The 22331-nt window shown below is 41.9% G+C and overlaps 2 protein-coding genes across 2 annotated transcripts; one reads left to right on the forward strand and one right to left on the reverse strand.

Moving 5' to 3' along the window:
• Positions 1 to 1698: 1698 nt before the first annotated feature.
• On the reverse strand, positions 1699 to 3019 carry LOC101155515 (migration and invasion enhancer 1). The gene is made up of 4 exons (XM_004071195.4): positions 2863 to 3019; positions 2583 to 2680; positions 2415 to 2491; positions 1699 to 2335 (listed from the first exon to the last, which is right to left on the reverse strand). The coding sequence occupies exons 1-4, from the start codon at positions 2889 to 2891 to the stop codon at positions 2252 to 2254; spliced, it is 288 nt and encodes a 95-aa protein (XP_004071243.2). The 5' UTR covers positions 2892 to 3019; the 3' UTR covers positions 1699 to 2251.
• Positions 3020 to 4509: 1490 nt separating this feature from the next.
• Positions 4510 to 10671, forward strand: LOC105354517 (GTPase IMAP family member 8). The gene is made up of 5 exons (XM_011477847.4): positions 4510 to 4673; positions 4788 to 5474; positions 6786 to 7499; positions 7585 to 8241; positions 9835 to 10671. The coding sequence occupies exons 1-5, from the start codon at positions 4649 to 4651 to the stop codon at positions 10530 to 10532; spliced, it is 2781 nt and encodes a 926-aa protein (XP_011476149.1). The 5' UTR covers positions 4510 to 4648; the 3' UTR covers positions 10533 to 10671.
• The last annotated feature ends 11660 nt before the right edge of the window (positions 10672 to 22331 follow it).

Consider the following 22331-nt stretch of genomic DNA (forward strand, 5'->3'; position numbering starts at 1 on the left):
GTATACAGGTAACTTTACGGGGCAATGGATTCTAAGGTGAATTTTCTATTTTTTGAACAAGTTCAAAGATTTGAAACTGCACACCATGGTTCGAAAAGATGGTAAAGTTCCCTTCATTCATTGTTAAATCTACTAAATTCTAACAGAGATGCACCACAAATTGTAAAATGAACTGTTTTGCTCAATCATTGGTGAAATATTAATCACAACAGTAACATAAAACCAAATCGGTGTCTTATTTTTCTAAAGGGTGAAGTATGATGTTGTGGCTCCTACTGGCTTGTCCTCAGTAAGAAATCAACCCAAATGGTCTTTAAGTGTGGAAAGTTGATCAGAGTCACACAGCAGCTAAAGAGGAATAATGCATTCATCTACTTCACTAATGCAGCCGTGAGCTGGAGACCACTCTAAAGAGGTCTCCAGGCTTTTTCCACCAAGATGAGACTCTAATGAGATTCTGATGTTTCTATTGAAAAAAAGGAGCCAAAGCAGCAGACGAGCTCTATCAACGGAGCGACAAGCAGGCGGCTCGGTTATCACTGCGGGCCAGAATCAAAAGACGGACCTCTGCTCAAGGAGAAGAACAACTTCATGAGCAAACACTGACGGTCCAAGTCAAGCTGCAGCATTTCAACGTTTGATGTATTTTTAATTGGTTTAGAAATCAATTCAACATCTTGTTTTCCCAATTAAAGCATATTCAGGTAACTCTTCAAATTATCTTTATTGTTTATCTCATGCAACAGAGCCGCTTCATGACAAACCTACTCTGTTCATCATCAATTATGGCCCATTTGTTGATTTTAGACAAGGGCCAACCTTTGAGTTTGGCGCCCTCCTGTGGACATTGGAACGATTTCATAAGCTCTAAAAATGACAAAGCAAAAGCTGGAAAACAAGCAAAGACTGTAAAAACTATGGACGAATCGAGGCGTAACGTCACATATAGAAAATGCCTAACGCGAAATGAAGCTAAATTCATCAGACAACTGCAAAACCAAAATGCAATTCGAATTAATTTGATTTTTGAAAATTGTATAATTTATTAAACCCCAAATGTTTTTGAATCGTTCATTTTCCCCATATATGAACGTGTGTATATATATATATATATATATATATACACATATGTATATATATATATATATATGCATATATGCAGTGTGTACACTGGCCCTGAGGCATTCACTATGTTGTTGTATTATGTCGTCAGAAAAGTCTGGAAAAAAAACCCCAAATAAAATAAGAGGCTAAATCCCCTCACCGTTGCTTCCTGATATGCCAAAATGAGTCAACAGTGATTGGTCCGAGTCCCTCTGTTGACTCGTTTCAGCATGGTGGCATCTGATCAGGAAGCGAGGGGGCATCCCATTTTGGAACATGAGAAGGGCGGGGTCCAGCTGCAAACAGCTGCTCTTGTGCAGCCGTTTCAGCGTCCACAGCAGCAGTTGATTTATGTAAACCGGTCCTCGTCGTCGGCTTGCATATCAGTGCTTTGCACACATCTCAGTCTGACCAGTTTTTTTTAAATAGACTTTGTTTTATTAGGTAAACCAAACTAGTTTACCTTGAAATACCAGCTCCTGGCGAGATGCAGACACGATTAAGAGCATCATGAAGGTAAAGCGTTTTGTTGTATAACCAATCCGAGTTCAGCATTCATTCAAAACAAGACTGAGGGACAAAAATGGGCAGCTCTGATAGAACCATTGCCTTTATTGACAAATCTGCATTGATATTTGAACAAAGCACTTGAAACAACTTTCAGAATAAGAGTTTGACAAATTGTGTAAGCTCAACAAACTGGAGCTAGAGATTTTCAATTTAAATATAAAGCTGAAGCAGACTTGGTAGAGTTCCCTTAATTTTTGTGTCCGTTTATTCGGAAAAGACGAATTCTTTTAATTTTGAGTGAAATAACCTCACGCAACTAATTTGTACTTCAGAAATGTACACGTATACAAGAGCAATGGAACAAATTTTCAAAATAAAAGCACGTCACATCCAACTGTTTGCAACAAGTTCTCCCTTTCTCTGTCCCCTATAAAGTCCTGGACTGAGTACATCATACTATTCCCTGTAAGATTTTGGGATAAAGTAATCATCAATAGTCTGAAGGACCCGGTGGGAGCAGAGAGAGGAGCCACAAGGCAGAGGAGGATGGAAACAGACCATCAGTAAGAAAACAGCTGCATCCCAAGAGATTTTGGGTGAAATGCCCTCGAGGAGCCTTTAACGAGGCAGCTGAGATTTACATGATGACACACGGCGCCCGGCTTTTAGTGATCTTCTGCACAGGTTTTCCATCGTGTGCATTCTGGACTGCATTCAGGACCTGTGGCAGGACAAAGGAAGGGGGAAAAAAATCAATACAAAGACAACCAAACACACAGGTGTTTGTGTTTATTGCTTACGTCATCCTCATATGGGAATCCTCCCAGCTCAAGCTTGGAGAAGACCAGCTGCCCATTTATTTGGATTTCAAAGCTGCCTAGAATTTGAGGAAATGATGACACACAGTTTTTTGGGGTTCAGGAAGATCAGCCAGTTACTTAGGGAGCCTTTTTGTTTGCTTCACTCACCGCTTCTTCCCACGAAGCCTGACACTTCCGCTTCGGGAAACTCATCCTTGACGGTTGAGGCGAGATCCTGATAGCGGGGTTCGTACCCTCATCTACCGCTGCATGGAGCAGAGCACATTCAGAGAGAAGAAATCAAACCGAGCTGCAAAAAAACGAGCTAGCTTAGCTGTCAGCTAGCCTATGCTAACGTATCACAAGTCAACGTAAATAACATTATGAAGTTAAAACACAATGATGATTAACTATACTAAAAATAAAATAAACATAAATGCCTAATTACCAGTATTCCACATCAATTTTCACCCCCATTTCCACTGTTTGTCTGGCTGTGACCGACTTCAGCGCAGTGATACACAACAACCTGCGACTGGAGGGCGGAGCCGCTGAAGGCAGGCTTTATATGACGTCTTACGTAATCAGCGTGAAATGGGTTGCCAGGTTGAGTAGATTTCATCACAATTAGACGTATTTCAAAGTCTTTAAAGAGGGTCTTTTAAAGATTCACGTCGATTTAAAAAGTCGTTCTTTTAAAAGAAATACAAGGGTTATTCAAATGTTGTTGTAAAATGATCTTTACCAAGAGCTGCACACAGAGAGACACACAACTATGTTATCCATATATCCAGAAGAGTACTTGTTAAAAATGATAATAATGATAATGATAATGATAAATAAATTTTTTAAAAGACAGTGAATGTTAAAGTTTTGAAATGTTCTAAATTCATTATGTGAAATATTCACATGGTCTTTGCTGTTTTGCTTGTAGAACATTGTTTTTTTTTTTTTTCAGGTACTGTGTTTCGGCTTAAAATTGTCTGTTAGATTTGGCAACACTAAATGTTATTAATAACTGATGAAAATACAGGAAGATCCTGTTTAAAAAATAAATAAATTAAATGTTCATATACAAACCGAGTTTGGATAAACAAACGTTATAAATGCGCATACATAAAAAAATGAAAGAAAATAGGCAAAGGCAAGGCAAAAAACAATTCAAAATAACAACACTTTTGATATATTTTGATAAATTACTGTAGTTTTCTTGTTTTTGTTTGGAATGCATTTAAGAAACTTTTAATAATCTGAAAAAAACTAAACTAAACAAAGGGCATGTGTTTTTCCAGGAAGATCCTGTTATTTATGCCTGTTTGTAACTGTAAGAAACATTCCACGCCATTGTTTATACTCCTCTGAAGTAGTTCCAGACGTAAAAAATATAATATTTTTAACAACATTTATTTAATTTTATTAAATACATTATTTGAGATTCATAGAAACCACTCTTAAAATTCAAAGCAACTCAAGCAGAATGTCACATCCTTTTAGTCTATAGAATAATTTCCTGGGACAAATTTCACAGATTTTGATCACCCACGACTGTCAAATGTGGGGCTTTTTGTCTTTTCTTCATGTTTAAATTTAAACAGCAATGGTTTGAGGGTGGTGGGTCACAAGGGGCTCAACTGTCACGAGTTTGACAATGTAATGGAAAAACAGTGGAAAGGAAATGATATGGAAATAACAGAAAACAAGAGAGCTGTTGTGAGCTTGAATTGTTTTCAGCAAGTTGTCTGACATGTACGGAAGTGATGCAGAATTTGATATTCTACCATGGAAGTGCCTGACATGAGATGGACTGACAGATAAGTGAGCTATTCGTAGTTGATGACAGGCATTCAGAGATTTTAGACAGTTAAGAAGAATGGTTGAGATGCTGTATTTTTTGCATTAACATTAGTAAACATTGGTAAGGAGTAAAATCTCTCATGAAAGGTTCCCATCTTCTTTTTGAATTCTCCTGGGATTGCTCATTAGTGCAAACAGCTTTCTTTCCTGTGTGTCATTTGGTCCATGTTTAGTTTTCGCTGCTGTGAGGCATATCTCCTGCTACCTGAATCAGTTTGATTATTCATTACAGGCGACCTTTAGACTCACAGACCCATAAAACTCAAGAGTTTGCTGCAATCCCTTCAGCAGCAAACAGTAGCAGAGAACAGAAACCCAAAGGGGGATTTAAAACGAGCTCAGCTGTTAAAAGTAAACGCAGAGACGCCGCTGAACTTGACATGGCAACCAGCAACCTCTCAGAACGTAAGTTTTAAACACTGACTTTTTCTTCACAACCAAGCTGGATTGTCCCTTTTCATTCTTAATGATGCATGTTTTTGTGATTTCTATACCTCTGTATAAATGTTGTCTTCTTAGGGGATGACTGGAGTATTTCACAGCTAAAAATTGTTCTACTTGGAGGCAGAAACTCTGGAAAAAGTTCTGTTGGGAATTTACTTTTGGGCAAAGAGGAGTTTGTGACCAAAGAGCGGACCTCCTGCTCTCGGAGGCTGGGTGTGGTGGCTGGACGGTGGATCACAGTGGTGGACACTCCAGGCTGGTGGTGTGATTTCAGCGCCGGGGACACGTCTCAGCTGGTGAAGAGGGAGATCGTGAGCAGCGTTTCTCTGTGCCCGCCGGGCCCTCATGTTTTCCTGATTGTAATCAAGGCGAGCTCGGCCTTCTCTGAGAGGCGTCGCAGAGCTGTGGAGGAGCACGTGGCCCTGCTGGGTGATGGGGTGTGGAGTCACTGCATGGTGGTCTTCACCTCCGCGGACAGGTTTCTACACAAAGGAGCAGAGGAGTGCGTGGAAAGAGGGGGAGCGGCCCTCCGCCGGCTGACTGAGAAGTGTGGTCAGAGGAGCCACAGTGTTGTTCTGAATGAGCAGACTGAAGGAGCAGCGCTGCTGCTGAGGATACAGAAACTTATGTCGGAGAACGGAAACAGAGCTTTTGAGGTGGAAGAAAGCATCTCTCAGGCAGCTGCAGAGGAGAAGAGAGCCGTGGACCAGAGAGCTCATCTGAGGCTCATCGGGATGAAACGACAGAGAGCTCTGCTGAAAGGTGGGTTCAATGCTCCCAAAGAGCTCAAATAAACACTATCCTGAGATATATACAAGGTTTTTCCAACAGGTGTCAATCAATCCTGAGTCCAAGTTTAAGTTCAGACAGTTTCTATGAGGTCTTGAACAAAAAACAAGGAAAGGTTCCTGATAGTCTCTCATCCACAGTCTGTTTCTGAGCCCCAGATGTTTTCACATTCTAGTATGGATTATCCCATCAAGAGTCATATATTTATATCCAACGAAGACTGGAAACCAAGAGGACACAGGCCCCATCCTTCAAAAACTGAAAAGAGGCCGGTTCCAAAAGTTGGTGTCCAAAACTTTAGATTTGCCAGTTTGAAGCAGCATGTTCTGCCGAATGTTTCCTGGGTCTTAGATTAAAAAAAATATATAAAAAGAATAAAATATGAAAGAAGTTACTTCTTTGAGCCAGCTCATAGTATTTGTGATACTGCATGCAAGCTTTGTGTTTTTAAATTCATCTAAAGAGAAAAACTGCTGAAGGAAATAGTTGGTTATCTTAGAAATAGTGACAGAAAACACAATGTGTAAAAAATCCCTTTGATTTGACTAATAATGAATGAGAAGAAACACCATTTTGATTCATTTTTTTGTATATATTATTCCTAAATAAAGATAATAATAAAGACAGCCCCAAATAACAAACACTGACCATGTCAATAGAGGGTATTTCCAGCATTTGCTGCAATGACAGCGACGTCTCCCCTCTAGCCTCATGATGTTGTTCTGTGGTGTCCCACTCTTCCTCAAATGCTCTGTGCAGTTCTGACAGGTCACTTGGTGGTGGGGTGCTATCATCCAGTCTCTGCTTCAGTGGGTCCCAGACGTACTCTATGGGGTTCAGGTCAGGGGTCATTGCTGGTCACATCATATGAGGCACTCCCAGCTGTAAGAATTCTGGCACCATGTGCTGGAGCATTATCGTCCATGAACAGAAAGTTGGGGGGATGATGGTGGCTCTATGATGTCTCTGAGGAAAGAATGTGCAGTGACTGAACCAAATTGGTTTTGCGCTGACTGGTGATGCCTTCCCAGACTGTTGCTCCTCCTCCACCAAAACAAACCCTGTTGACACAGTGAGACCACTTTGTGGATGAAACTAAATGGGATGTGTCAATCACCACAATAAAATTGCCTCTGTATCCCAAAAATCTGCAAAGTGAAACAAACGCTGTGTTTGTCCACAGTATCCCAAACTCACTGTGACTTTTGTCAGTTTGCACATCTGAGAGCAGTTCTGAAAAAACACTTTAGCTTTAGGTATTCATGCCCATATTTGTTCTCTCAGGCAGGCTAAGACCCATCACTAACATCCGGATTGTGCTGCTTGGAGCAAAAGGTTCAGGGAAGACCTCAGCCCTGAACACCATCCTGAGCAGAGAATGCCGCCGGCACCTCGGCAGAACGGCTCGGTGCCAGGTTGGAGAGGGAGTGAAGTTTGGGAGACAGCTGACGGTGGTGGACACTCCAGGCTGGTGGATGAACTATTTCAGTGATGAGAGCTCCCACTTTGATCAGAGGGAAATGGTGCTCAGTCCGTCTCTCTGCCCTCCAGGGCCGCATGTCTTTTTACTGACGATCCGTGTGGACCGGGCTTTCACAGAGACTCACAGGAGATCGGTGCAGGAGCACGTCGAGCTCATCAGCGAGCACATCTGGAGTCGTGTCATCCTGCTGTTCACTTTTGGAGACTGGCTGGGAGCGACGACGACGGAGCAGTACATCGAGAGCGAGGGAACACCGCTGCAGTGGCTGGTTGACAGGTGCAGCGACAGGTATCATGTGCTGAACAGCAGAACCAAAGGAGAAGGGTTTCAGGTCCGAGAACTGATTGGGAAGATTGAAGAAACCATGAGCCGCCGCTGCTGCAGCAGCTGGCATTACGAGATTGAGATGAAAGTGCTGCAGGAAGTGGAGAGGAGAATGAAAAGAGAAGCAGAGAGAGTCAGAAAACGTCTGATGAAGAAAGAGCAGCAAAGACACAGAGCGAGGGCACAGCTGGGTGAGAGGGTTTCCATGTCATTAAACCATTTCAGAAGTGTTTGCTCGGAGTTTCTAACATTTGGATGCAAACTTCTGTTCAACAGAGAAGATGGAGCCTCTCCCGGAGCTCAGATTGATACTTGTTGGGGGCAGAAAAGTGGGCAAAAGCTCCTGTGGAAATACCATTCTCAGCACAGACAGTTTTGGCACATTCTCCCAAACTACTTCCTGCACCGAGAAGCAGGGCCACATCTGTGGCAAGAAGGTGTCGGTGCTGGACACGCCCGGCTGCCTCCCTGTGACCTCTGACCTCCTGACAGCATCCTGTGCCATCCTCCTGGTTGTCAACATCAGCTCCTCGTTCACAGATCTCCACAGGGCGGCCCTGGAGAAACAGCTGGAGGACGGAGGATCCCAGATGTGGAAGAAAACGATGGTGCTGTTCAGTCACGGTGACTGGCTGGGAGACACGAGCACGGAGCAGCGGATCGAGGGCGAGGGAGGGCCGCTGCAGGGGCTCGTTGAGCGCTGTGGAAACAGATATCACGTTTTGGACAATAAGAACTGGGGAGATGGAGCTCAGGTTAGAGAGCTGCTTGATCTGGCGGAGGAGATGCTGGTGGAGGAAAGGTTGGGTGACCTCCATAGAGGCGATCACATGTGGAAAGGCATCTCGGCAGAAAAACAGCAGCAGAATGTGACGGCGTGTGGAAAGGATTTAACGGAGCATCTTAGCAGCGGACATCCGCCGTCTCATGACTGTGAGTAAGCCTTTTACGTGGGTTTCTGGTCACAAGCAATGTTGACTGACGAACAAACGGCATCTGCTTCGTGTTCTCACCCATAATGGGTGAACTAATTTTAATAAACAAGAGCAAATATCAAGACAAACGTGTCAAAATCACAGAGATGTCTGGGAATTCGCTGACTAAACACTCAAGAAGACATTCAAAGACCAGAAAACAGTGCATACAGAGAAAACTTGGTTTGGGACATTTTTTAGAGTTACAAAAAAATTTGTTAATTGGTTAATCTAAATTGTCTAGTTGTGAGTGTGCATGGGTGTGGGTGTGAGAAAAAAAATCGTGTTTTTGCTGTTTTGCATATTCTTGTGGCGTTTTCTGATGATGGATGACATTTATAAAGACAATTAGCATAAAATTGCATTACTAAGTATTTTTTTTTATTCAAAATGTTGTGAATCAGGAACAGATGGAAAAATGACGTTTGAATAAGCTTGTAGATGCGACTTAAAAACCCACAATTGGCGGGCCACAAGTCCCCTGCTCCACGCCGTTCTGATCCATGCATGTCTTTGTTTTCCTCGTCTGAGAAAACTGTATGGCTAATTTGCAGAAACAGCAGGAACTGTGTTCCTAAAAATCGACACAGGTTTTTGGATTTTGGCTAAAAATTGCATAATCATAATTAAAACACCACTGAGAACGCTTTTAAAATAGATCAAAGAATGACTGATCCTTTAGCGGTCATGGGGCTGCTGTAGCCAGCGTAGCTACTGTTGGATGAAACAGGTTGCCAGTCTGTCGCAGGTCCCAACACTCACTCACATGCACATCCAGAGGCCTTTTAGGGTCACCAATTTACCTATGAAGCTTGTGTTTTGGACCGTGGGAAGGAAGCCAGAGTGCTCTGAGAAAACCCACATAAACAATGAGAACATGCAAACTCCACACAAAAAGAACCCAGCCAAGATTCCAGCCCGGGGCTTCTCACTGTGAGGCGAGAGCGCCAACTGTGCCACTGTGCCGTTGTGCAGCCAAGTGGGGGAAAAAGATTCAGATCAGTAGGTTTCCATCACCATAAAAGTGAAAAGCATCTACGGAAATTTTCATTAAAGACACGAACAAAATGTTGAGAAGACAAATGATTTAAATCGGAAACATGGATTTTCTTTATTTTTTAACTTCTTCAAAAAAATAAAGAAACTTAAGGATAAATAGTTTGATTTCCACCATAAATGACAGTTTCTTAAAATATTTCCAATTTCGCCAACATTTGTTCACACATAATTTTAACTAATATATGATAAATGCAATGAAAAGTCTTTGTTAGTTTTGTTTTAGAAAAGGTTTGAACTATTAAAGTATTATTTGCAAATTAACCTGAAAAGAACAAATAGTAGATGATTAAAAATAAAAAAATTACAAAGAAGTCTGTTCTGGTAAAACCCAGGATAAGAGACTTTTTTTTTTTTTTACAATGGCATTTAAAGAGGGGACTTTGCCTTTGCAAAGAGAGATAATCACATGTATGTCTCATAACTGGGTGGAGACAGTGGTTAAAGAACAGGCCTGACTTGCATGAAATGACATAACTTCCCATTTCTCTTGCAGCCTGTGAAGCAGCAGCTGCTGAAACTGCTCTGGTTGTGGCTTTACCAGCAGGAGGAGCCAGACGACAGGCTGGACTGACTTTTGTGGACAGGGACGCCTTCATGTCCTACATGGCTACACTGTTCTATGGCAGACAAGGCAGTCAGGGACTGAGGCAGCCAGCTGCTGATCTGCCTTTCCAGTTGTTGGCCCCTCACAGACAGCTCAGACTCATCAGTGAAAACCACATGGTTGTCTTTTCATGCCAGACTCAGCAGAGGAAGGCCTTGGAGGCGGACGCCATCAGTGCACGCACCCTCTGCCATCCTGCACTGAGGGGTCGCACCCTCCAAAGGCTTTCTGAGTCTGGAAACCTGCAGGGTTTGATCGACCAGTGGGGCTGCAGCAGTCTGAAGGAGCTGGAAGATTTCATTGACTCGTATTTTGAGATGGTCTGGGAACAAACCATGGAGTCACTTCATTCGTCTGAACCCGAAAGCCTCAGCACAGAGCCGGACACTGCCGTCGAAGAAACTGGAAGAGAAGAGCTTCTCTTATCCATCGACAGGAAACTGTCGAAGCTGGACATCCTGGAGGAGATCAGGAATGATGTGGCAGAACTGAGGCAGAATCTGGAGAGCAGCTGGAGAGCCATACAACAACTCGGAGAAAAATGGGAAAAGGATTCTGATAAAAAAAGCGGACACAAGGAGCTTTAATTAGGAAGAAACATTTTCATTTATCCCCTTGTCGTCTCATTTGTCTAATTATTAAAATCCTTCCTTTAATTGAGAGGTGAGAATTTTGTAAATATATTTGTCCACAAGAGGGAACTGTTGTATTAGGAGTGGATGTGTTTGAATTTCTTCTCATCCATTTTTTATTACAACTTCAAAAGATTCTTCTGATCCATTCTACATGGTTTAGTTCTGTCTAAAATCAAAAGAAATCCTCTAATAGATGAGATGGAATGGGTTTCCTGTAGACTAGAAATTGGTTTTGTTAAAATGACAGCTACTTTCATTGCAAGTTACAATATTAGCAACTGCACTCATTAGAAAATGTTGGTGCGTTGAATAAAATGAAAGATGTTTTAACCTTTGTCAGTGTGTGTTAACCAATGAGAAAAAGTAAAAAAATGCTAACTAAAATAAATGCAATCCAGCAGGACTAATGCATAATCTACAAATACAATAATTTTCTCTGTACAAATAAACAGACTAGAAACATCTGTTCAAAAAACAGGCAAACATTAATGACAAAGCACATTAAAGCTAATAAGCACAATAACAGGGATTATCTGTTATTAAAGAATAAAATCGTTTTTTTTTAAAGAACTAACAAATACAGAACCTAACCCAGTCTCTGATCATCTTTTGATCTGTTTTAACCCTTGTGCAATCTTAGATGACCCCACCCTTCCATTGACGTGTTCTCCCTACCATGACAAAGGTGGACAAAGGTGGAAAGATTTCATGTAATCCATGGACACCAGTGAAGACCACAAATCATTCAAGAAAAAAGGTTTAACACACTGTCTGGTGGGTCTAGATGACCCAACTCCCAATGTTAAAGTGGCTAGGATAGCACAATGGTTACATGTGTTCCTGGTGGTCTTTTAAGCATGGTTACGCTGTTTTTATATAAAAATCTTTCTAGGACATTGTTTCTGCAGAGTGGCAGGAATTTCTTAGAATTTCTCCTCTGAGTTGTGGGCGGCTTTATTGGTGCAGAGCCAGTTGTTGAGAGGACGGAGCAGGAAGCGTGTGCGCATTTCCTGTGCTCCTGATTCACAATGATTTGAGAAATGAAATACTAAGAAATTAAGCTTCATTTTCTGTGTATACATCTCCCACCATCAGAAAAATGCTAAAAACATGTTTAAAAAAAACCCCCCATTGTCATTAGAGTGGCTCTTTAAAAAATTCACGCAGGTAGAGTTTAAGAAACACATCTTCACCATTTTTCTCTCATCATCAGAACCTGCTTAAATATGAAGTGACCCCACCCACCCCTGCCTGTAAATACATCCAGGAGGAAATAAATCAGAAAGAAACAAACTAAAACTCAAAAATTAGTATAGACGATCATTTCTAACCTTACAGTATCTATAGGATCCATAACCAAATATCTATAACCAGACCAAAGTAGAAAGAGCTGTTTGCACATTTTTTACTTAAAACACAAACTAAACTTTCCTGTTCAGAAAAAGAACAGGGACTGCTGGTCTCTGTTCTACATACATCCATTCACTAAATGAAGCGGTGGCTTCCTCACACCTGCCTTCCACTCAAGGGTCACTTTGCATTTCAGTTCATTTCTAAAACAAAATCAAACAAAGAAAGTTATTTAAGACCATTTTTTCCCCCATTAAAGGCTGTTAAACAAGTCAGACACAGAATAATTCATAAGCTTGAAGGACTGGTAGACTCAACAGTCCACTGCTTTAATGGCCGAGTTACCTTAATTGCAAATGTAAGGCAGGAGTGTGAGGAGTGTAACCCTTTCATTGCCAGTTTAAATTGGGTTTTTCTGGTCCCTGTAATTATAGAGCAGACTGTGAGCTTAAGTTTGAAAGTGTTAGATGAAATAATGAGTTCCTTCCTGTGAGTTCCCCCCACCCTTTTTATTTAATTAAAAACATAGCAAAGTGGACTACGGTAGGTGGATTGGGTCCAAAAAACTGAAATTTTCTTTTAATATTTGTTTGAAGAAAGAGCTTTTAGAGGCTCTGTTGTCGCAGACATTTCTGTCATATGAAGCTTGGTTCCCTGAACTCACAATTTTCCTTTTCTTAGTTAAAAGGAACTAAGGCGTGACTGGAGTTAGATATAAACAACAATAATCACGGCATACAATCTTTTACGTGTGAGGTTTGAAAAGAGGGACATTCCACAAAGCAACCTCTGGAAATACGAATGCAAACCAACTCTGCTTGTTGGAGTACAGCAAACTTCAGGACTGCAGAGGAGACCGTTTGCACTCTCAGCTGCCTCTATCTTTGGGGTCTACCGGCTTTTTCTCAGCCGGGCATTGCTCTCCTCTTAACAAAGAAATTTCCTTCAACTCAAAAACCTCCACGAAAACTGAGATAAAGAGGGAAGGAATGTAATCTGTGTGGAACCTCAGGCAGGGACTCAGGAGAGGCTCTAAAGCAAAGATAATTGTGCAAACATGGTCTGTTTTTCTCCATCAGTCTTCATCTTGCCGCTGCTCTTTTTGCATGATATTTTCTTGAGCATCATTACTGCTTCAGTCCCCCCCCCGTCAAGTAACCCATCTTCCTCTGTTGTCAGCGTGTCGTTGCTCCACTTTATTTTCCCGACGCTCATTTTCTCTGCCACCCTGTCCTCTTTGCAGCCCCCCCGCCTCCCTCAAATCGAGTCGTGAGCCCTCCCCGCTCATTACAGCAGGTCTGTAAAGAGGGAGGAGGCGCAGGAGAAATGCATTCCCCCACTCTCCCCCTGGTGCTGTGGAGGCTGTTCAGGAGACAATTCTGAGACCACATCCATCTCCATCAGCAGAGCCACCGACACGACCCCCCCCCACTGGATGCCCCGGATCGCCTTTCACTGCTGACTATTTTTTCAGGTGGAGGAGGGAAGCCGGGCAGAGAGAATGAGGATGGAGGACGGAGGATGAGGAGGGACAATTTAAAACCATCCATGCTCCACTTTCCTTCAAGCCGCCGTACTACGACATCCCACAGGAGAGGACTGGGACACAGTGGAGTGTGTGCCTTCATGGGGGGAGGGGGGGCAATCTTCTCAGTACATGAAAAAATCTAATTTGATTAAACTAGATGATGGTTTTGTGGAGCAGAAATGGTTTCTTGAAGTGCATCTATTTTTCAGCTGTTTTGGTGCAAATGTTGTCCCGCATATGACTTTCGTGAACTTTCACTCAAGTAAAGTTCATGTTAGTCATGTTCCTGCAACTTCCCTCTTTTATGTTATAGGTCTTCACACCTGCTCCTGGTTTACTGGGAGATCTTACGTTTTGACGGTGTCCATGTTTAGTTTCTCCGTCTCTGAGCGCAAACCTTGACCAGTTTTTTTTTTTTCTCTTAGTCGCTTCATAATTCGAAACAAACACCTGCTTTGTCACCTTAGCTGATGTCATCTGAACTCTGACTTTTAGGTTCAGAAAAACTTCTGGGTTGAGTTTAAACTGAGACCCTCCCAGATTTTTTCAGGGCAAACTAATGAAAGGTGACACGAAAATGTGGATGTCTCAAGCCTGGGATGAGTTACTGTTGCAGCATCGGTTTTCTAGACACGAGCTGCACATTTCTTCTAATAGCACAATTAAATAACTTCTTAATAATGAATTCAATGAAACTCAACCGTTGTCCCACAGAAACACAAAAAAAAGATGAAGCTATAACTAGAAATTGCTTTCTGTTGAATCACTAATCTATCACACTGAAGGTGTTGAGAAGCAGTCAAGCGTGAAACTGAATCCAAAACCATACGTTGCATTTCTGACAGTTAATGCTGTATTTCTATTCAGAATCAGCATCAGCTTTATTGGCCAAGTATGAGCGAAAATACATGGAATCTCCCCCAGTAACTTATTCTCTCATGTACAAAGACAAAGCATAAACCGGTGTAAAACCTAATAATTACAAAATCCACACACATAATTGGTGGCGGGTGGTTTTGTCAAAATGGCGTCCCGATGGGAGGAGTCTTGTATACGACTAGATCCATGCACGTCTCAGTTTTCCTCCAGAAACTGTACGGCTGCATAGCTCTGATACTGCTCGCCATATTTGTTGCGCCACTCATGTTAGGCTAAGGGTGTGAGGGGCTGTATGCTAACAGGAAAGTGTGTACACAGATGGATGATGGGAAGTGCAGTGGGATTACTTCACACCCAGAACTCAGAGGGAAATTTCTAATGAACGCCTGCCGCTCTATAGAAACTATGTCCTAGAAAACAACACGGGATTTTGGGTAAAATGGCATAATCGGGATTAAAAGACCACTGGGGCTTTTGTGTTCTGGTTTTATATATAAAAAAAAACACATTTCCATCTGTGTAAAGCTCAAGTCCTGCTTCATCTATGTTTTTAGCACACGGACGTTGTGAACGTGGCGAGCGCAGCTCTGCCGGTCAGACTCCAGTGCACAGCTGCATCCCATTCCGGGGCTCTTTCTGTCGTTTCTGTACATTTCTAACATTTGATAAATAGTGACAAGTGGCCATGTGCCACTGCTTTAGGATTTTATGAAGTCAAAGGAGACTTTATGGACAAACAGCTTTGGAATTTTCTTGGAGGTTGTGAAAAATGGATAAAAGGAAACATCCTTCTGGATGGAAAACGGAGGAAAAATCAGTCCAAGCCTTCACTTCACAAATATTCTTGGTAATACAAACAAATCAATAAATAATGTGGGAACGACTGACCTGATTGAGAGCTCGTTTTCATTCAACCTATGGGAACAATTTCCCTGGAATCGTTCAGGAGTGGCCTGAACAAATCCAGGCATCGGGTGTTGAGGTGATGGAGGAGTGTGTGTCAAAAGTAAATGAGGTGCATTTGGGTTTCGTACCACCTGGGCCGAAGCAACACAAACACACAACCCCAGTAACCAAACGCGCTCCCGTATTCCATCTTCCCACATCCACGTCTGTCATTCCGCCTCATCAGGACAAAGCCAGGTCGAGGGGAATCTCAAGGGCAAAGTTCAGGAAACAATTAGGGAAAATGACTACACACCAGTCCACCAAATTCCAGCACTTTTTTGGAAATGTGTCTGTTCCTCACTCGTTAAATCATTAACCCCTCAAATGGAGGCCACAAAAGAGGAAATGGAACGCGGTGCATGTTAGAAATGACGACGCCATCTGCTTCACAAGGAGCAGGGAGGGATGAGAGGGGAGTCCTTGGAGAAATCAGCGTGGGCTTACCGTGTTTGTAGTCCTTCCATGATGAAGTTAAGCTCACCTTCATGCAGACAGATCTCAGCTGTGGACAAAGACAGAGCCTTTTATCACTGCAGTGAGCCTGCAGCACCTCACAGGGCCTGAAACACATCTGACACTTTAAGGAATCAGCATCTGACACATGTGCACAGCTGCCTCACCTGCGTTCAATGAAGTTCTGGCATGTTGTGGGACACCAAAGCCTCCATTCTGGTTAAGATCACTACAGAGAACTGCTAACCGCTCCTTACTGGGGTCTCAGGAGAGATAATCTGTGCTTTTGGCCTAAAACCTTAGAGTCAAATTTAGATAACTGTGCAGCTTTTTACAAACACTTATTTGAGAGATGTTTTTTCCGGATACCACCGTTTCTTTTAAAAAAAAGAGAAGACTTTGGATGCAGAAAGCCGCACAGCTTCATTTCCCGTTTTAAGAAATAAGAGAATTCAAAGATTAAATAGGTTTTAGAAAACATGGCTCACCTTTCAGAGTAAAATGTCATTTAGTTTAAGATATAATCTCAAAAGTTGCAATTCAAAGAAATAAAGTGTTTATTTAGCGCGACACCACTGAGGTTGTCCGAGACACGGCAGGAGCTGTGAATGGAGCTGGGGTTTTTATACAGCCTTGTCTTTCCTGGAAAAGGGAATAGATGGTTGAGAGAAAGCCTGAGCTTCGCAGCCTGAATGACAACAACATAAAGGGATGTAAAGAGGTTATTGGGATGCACGCTGTATAACCACAGATATATAACCAGCCCTTCTGCACAATGAGATAAAGTAGAAAACAAGGACAGGAAATGAAACCAGGTGAACAAACACGTATTTAAAGAAGCAATGAGTATTGTCCATACACTCACTCACACACACACAGGTTTATTTTGACTCTGTGTTGAGGATTTCCAGCACATTTGAAGCCAGCCACAAAAAACGGTTGAGTGAGCACGACCAGTTCTGGCGTCTGATCGGAGCCAACGAGACAGAACGCATGATGGGGATGGAAACAGAGGACGGCTGCACACCTAACAAACACACGCAGAGACGGACGGGTGCCTCGGTCAAAACTGCCAATAAAAACAGCCAAATCAGGAGGAAGTACCACATAGTGCTCACAAACCTGCATGGAGAAGCATCATTAAACTCATTATTCATCATTATTTAATAGATTGATTGATGTGGGAGTGCTTGTAATGTCAAGACGGTACTTTGTGTCAATAACAAAGATGCAGCATTTTTGGATTGAAAACAGTTGTGTGGTGAAGTAGTAGCATTTCTGTTTGATTTACGGTGAAGAAACAGTTTCCTCTCGGATGCTTTACAGTCTAATGAAAAACAGCCCTTATAGGGTGAAGCAGCTAATCCATTTAGATGATTACTGTGGTTTGTTGGAGTTCCACAAAAACTGAGGTCCGTTTTTGAAAACGGCTCTTTGTGTTTGTCAACTTCAAGAGGCGAAGCTGAGCAACAACCGACAAGTGAAATGGAAGAATTCTAATGCAGATGCTGAGCTCTCCTGCAGGAAAAACTCATTGCCTGTAAATGAGAGCTGGATGGAGCGAATGTGACGTCACTCTTAGAAAATGGCTTAATTCTGGCTAATCAGATAAGCTGCAATTTTTTCAAGCATTGATTGGTCCGAGTCGGCCTGAGTCACTGTTTCTATGGCAACCACTCTCTCCAATCAGGATTGAGCTTGTTGGAAGTCCACACCCCTATCCCTTGAAGGCAAAGGTTTGGAAGGACGTGGGGACCAGCAGGCTACTTATATTGAGGCACCTGATTGGTCAGTTCATTACTTGCATAACCTGCACCACAGGAAAAAATATCCTATCAAGAGGATGCTAAAAAAAAAAAGTAGCAGAGCAAGAACGGTAATTCTGACAAATAGAATGACTGAGTGATAGCCGTTTATTTCTCAATAGAAGTCCATGGGATTTAGGCTTTTTGGGGCCAATGTGCAATTCCTGTTTGGAACGCCAATGGAGAAGCTCCATCCTTGGATCACTGAGCTCAATTCTGACCATTGCTGATGTTCTTTCTCAGTTGCCCAAACTATTACAGACTATTCAAATTTTGTAAATTGAGATTTGACGTGCAGGGCTTTTTTTTGTTTAACTAAAAGCACAGAAAAAAATGCAAAAATTGAAATCTTTTAAAAAATGTTTTACATGAATTGTTCATAGTTTTCCTATGTTTTTACCTTAAATTAGAGATTTTTGAACTCAGATGGACTGATCAAGGTTTAATGGTCAAGTTAAAGTACTGCCCCACAAACATGACTCGGCAGATGTGAGAGAATCACCGTCTTTGGGACAAAAAGCTCACAAGAATGATATTTCCTCTGGTAAGTGCTGTTGAAGATCTCTGACACCATTCCTAGTCAGACACATCTAATGGTTTTATGACTCAAAAATGAGAAAAGAAAAATCAAAGATGTGCTGACACTGAAGAGTTACAACAGCATGTTCTCACAACCTCCTGATGTTCTCCCCTGCTTTGTCCTTCCCCAAAACGCTGCCCGACACTCTCCGTTTTCCTCTTTTGGCTTTGCGGTGTAAAAGTGATCCACACTATCAATCACGCCTCTGCTCTCCTTCACATCCTGATTGCATAAATGGGGCAAATGGCGCACAGGTTGCAGCGCAGTGTCAGCACCGTGGCTGCAGATCTGAGGGAAACCTGCGAGTGTTCAGACTGTATAAAACACAGATGTTGCACTGCTTACACACAGATAGGCGTTTCACAACAAAGGAGCAGCTCAGCTTCACCTTCAAGAAAGCATGACCGGGGTCACACTTCTTATCTTTCTGTGAGTGAGGTGAAATATTGGGGCTGATATCACTGTTTAAATTTTGTTTTTTGTTGCTGTGGGAGAGGTGAAGAAAGGACACCACATGTTTTTAACTCAAGCTGGGGACAGCGCCTCACCTGTGACTGGTTACAGATCTAAAAACAAGAATTATTACTATGAGTCAACATGGAAGAGGTGATGCTGTCACTCTTTGCAAATCATTGGCAAATACAAACCACAAGTTGGAGGCTGGAGTTGGGCCAGAGCTGCAGGAGAACGCGGTTTCCTGCTGGCAGGCTGTCTTTCGGTTGTTACTTTCCCCCCTCCTGCTGTAAACGTTGGCGGTGAAAAATGGCCTGTGTCCAGCGCATTGCTCTCAAACATCAGAAGTTCAAAGACAGGGATAAAATGTATTTTTTAAGCAGGTGATTGAGTCAGATTAACATTAAGACCTTCATTGCAAAGAATGTTTCCATGAGAGGGACCACATGCATATTTATGTGAAGCAGACAAACATCCTTTTTATCCTAAAAAGCGCCTGATCTATTTTCTGCTTTTCTTTTTTCAGCCGTCATCACTGGTTTTAAGTGTTTGCTGCTAACGTGTTTAGAGAAATCCGTCTGTCAGCTCCTGCCAACATCTGTTTTTATTACTTTAACATGACTGAATATGTTTTTCCTACACACTTACAGCAATGCTAATTGAGTTACTTAAGTATAAATTACCTCCATGCTATTTTGAATTAAGCCAAGGATTATTGACCGCTTCTCTTCACTGAGTACGATGAAACATGCAGGCTTCACACTTACTTTCTGAAGGTAATTACAGCGTTAATTTCGGTATTCAGTTACTCATTCTTATGTTCTATACACTATACATTGGTTTCCGCTAAGCAGAGTCCATCTGTACATTTTTATGCCTCGTTTTTTGGTGATATATGTTCTGTGTTTTCTGCAAAAACAGGCCACCTGTGGAAATAAGTCAAAAATTCCCAAAATTTAAAAACACTTCTTTTTATAAATTGATAAAAATCTGCCAAACGGGTTAAAAAAATAAAAATAAAAACTTACCAAGAATTCTTATTCTTATGACATTTTTTTCTTAAACTATATTTTTTTGCTTTTGAAAAATGTTCTTTATTTATAAAATAGGGCTTCTCATGCATTTGGGCAGCTCGAAGAGCTTTAAGATTAAAAACAGAAAACACACAATATTACAGTAAAAACCCAACCCACCCTTCCCACTCCACTCTGTTAAAACATATGACCCATGACCTATTGCAGTGAGGCTGCAAAGTTAGACTCCAGCCGCCCCAGCAAAACCAATAGAATAAATTAGCAGTTAAAATCAACTAAAAGCTAAATTAAAAAGGTGGGTCTTGAGCCTCTTCTTAAAAACCTCTACAGTCTCTGCGGCCCTTAGGTTTTTCGGCAGGCTGTTCCACAGGCGAGGGGCTGTAATGGCAGAACGAAGCCTCCCCGTCAGCTTTGGTCCTCACCTTAGGAACAACTAAGAGGCCAGCACCGGAGGACCTCAGGGTCCGCGAGGGCTCATATTTAAAAAAAATATCATTTAAATATGAAGGCCCAAGACCATAAAAACATTTAGAAACCATTAAAAGAATTTTAAAATCAATCCTGTATCACACAGGGAGCCAATGCAGCGATTTTAAAACCGGCAGCATCATGTTTGCTGGTGAGCATGTACTCCACATTCTTGAAGTAGAAAATTAGTGACCATCTAATGGAAAACGTTTTTTTTAACAATTAGGCAGTACTTATAAAACACATGAAATGATGTCTGAGTGGTAGAGAACAGATAAAGAACTTAGAGGAAGTTCTAAAGATTCGTCTGCCGAAAAACAGACCTTCAGGAAGAAGATTCTGTCCAGAAGAACTTTGTTCTTTGGACAGATGAGCTGTGTCCACATGAGGTCTGGGTTTCCTGAAAAAAATCAAACTGCTGGAGAAACCTCCCATCATGTTTAGCCCCTCTAGGCGGAAGATTCAAAGCAGGGATGGTAACGTTTAGCCATTTTAAATGCTGAGGCAGTCCAGACATGAAAAGACCACGGCTTGGTTAGCGGTCGGAAATGACAGCTTGTTCTAAGGATGGAGGGTTTTGATCGTGGACTTAGAGGAAGAATGTTCATTCAAGTGGCTGGCTGAGGTGTTTTAAACCTATAAATGGCTCCTGTCAGTACTTAGGCTTCAAACCAAGTTGTGGCTTGGTTTGTAACCTTAACTCCAGATTGATACTAGACAGAGAGTAATCAAGACACACCAACCAAAGTCAATCGTTTGAAAATGGCGAGACGATCTGACTGTCTAACCCTTTGAGCAGATGAACCTTCTTTGGGTAAAGCAGCGGCCAAGCAAAACCTGCAGCAACATGCACATTCAGACCAGAGGGACAGATGGACATGAACTTGAAAAAAATGTTCATTTTGGGGCCGGAAGACCTTTCGGACGCTCGTTCACGCTGCTTGACTCATGAAATAAGGTCTCAATGGCAAAATATCATTTCTGAGGAGCTCTGAACCTCAATAAATAACATAAACACATACTAAAATATAGTTTTCTTTGACTTTTTGTTTTGCCCATTGACTGTATAATGGAACTAGATTGAGTGAGTGTGAGGTCACCCATAGGAAATGGCTTAATTCTGGCTCCACCAAAATGAATCAATTCAGTCACCTTTTTTTCACAATACGGAGCCAGACAACGTCAGTGAGCAGTGATTGGTACAATTTGGTCTCAGTCATTATTTCTATGGCAACCACTATCGCTAACCCATAGAATAAAAAATATCGTGAAAAATTTTTAGATTATGAAGAACGTGTTAAAGTCCCACTCCAACTATATTCCCAGTGGTCTTTTAATTATTATTTTGAAGTTTTTAGCCAAAAAAACAAACGAAAAAACGACACATTTTCTGCAGAGCCACAGACGTTCATCAGGAATTGACCTCTGAGTTGTGGGCAGGAATGTTGTCATGAAAGTAATATGTTGATATCCCACGACCTGTTTAACACTCTCTCCTGCTAGCTTACAGCCACTCACAACCTAACATTAGCGGGGCTACAAAAACTGTGAGCCATATAGGAGCCATCCAGCTGTACACTTTCGAGCTACATGCCAGCTCAGACGAGAGAGAAAAAAGACGTACATGGATCTATTTGTCTGCAAGAGGATGCATTAGCATGGAGCAGAGCAGGGAGCTTGGGGCCCGCCCATTTCAGTTGCTGCGTCACAACTGGGAGCTTTATCAAATGGAAGGTTTTAATCTGCCCCTGATCCATCACAGTTTGAACAAAAAATACACAGAAATGCAGTTTTAAGCCTAACTTCTTTAATATATGTCCTCCATCGGGAGAAAAATTCTACAAACTCATGTTTTAAACACCAAAATCCTTAGTTTAATTTGAGTGGGTTTTTAAAAACACACAATGGAAAGACGGGTTAATGGTTGTTTATTTCTCTATAAAAGTCAATGGGATTGTGGCTTTTTGGAGCCTGCAAATACTGTTTGGAGCACCAGGGAGGGGTCACTCAGTCCAGTAATTATATACGGTCAATGATCTTCATCTAGGACCCACTACTGTACCCAATTCTTTATCATTGCTATTGTGTGTTTCAATGACAACAAAAAGTCGAGTTTTTTGTTACGTCAGAGAACATTTGAGTATTTGTACTCAAAAGCAGGGTGATATCGCGTCATTACAGTTAATTCTGTGAAAAAGAGCCACTTGACAGGACAGAAAATGTCCTGTTAGGCGCAGAAAGAAATCATCTCAG

Source organism: Oryzias latipes, chromosome 8 (genome assembly GCF_053564925.1).
Source record: "Oryzias latipes strain Hd-rR chromosome 8, Olatipes_Hd-rR_3.1".
NCBI lineage: Eukaryota > Metazoa > Chordata > Actinopteri > Beloniformes > Adrianichthyidae > Oryzias > Oryzias latipes.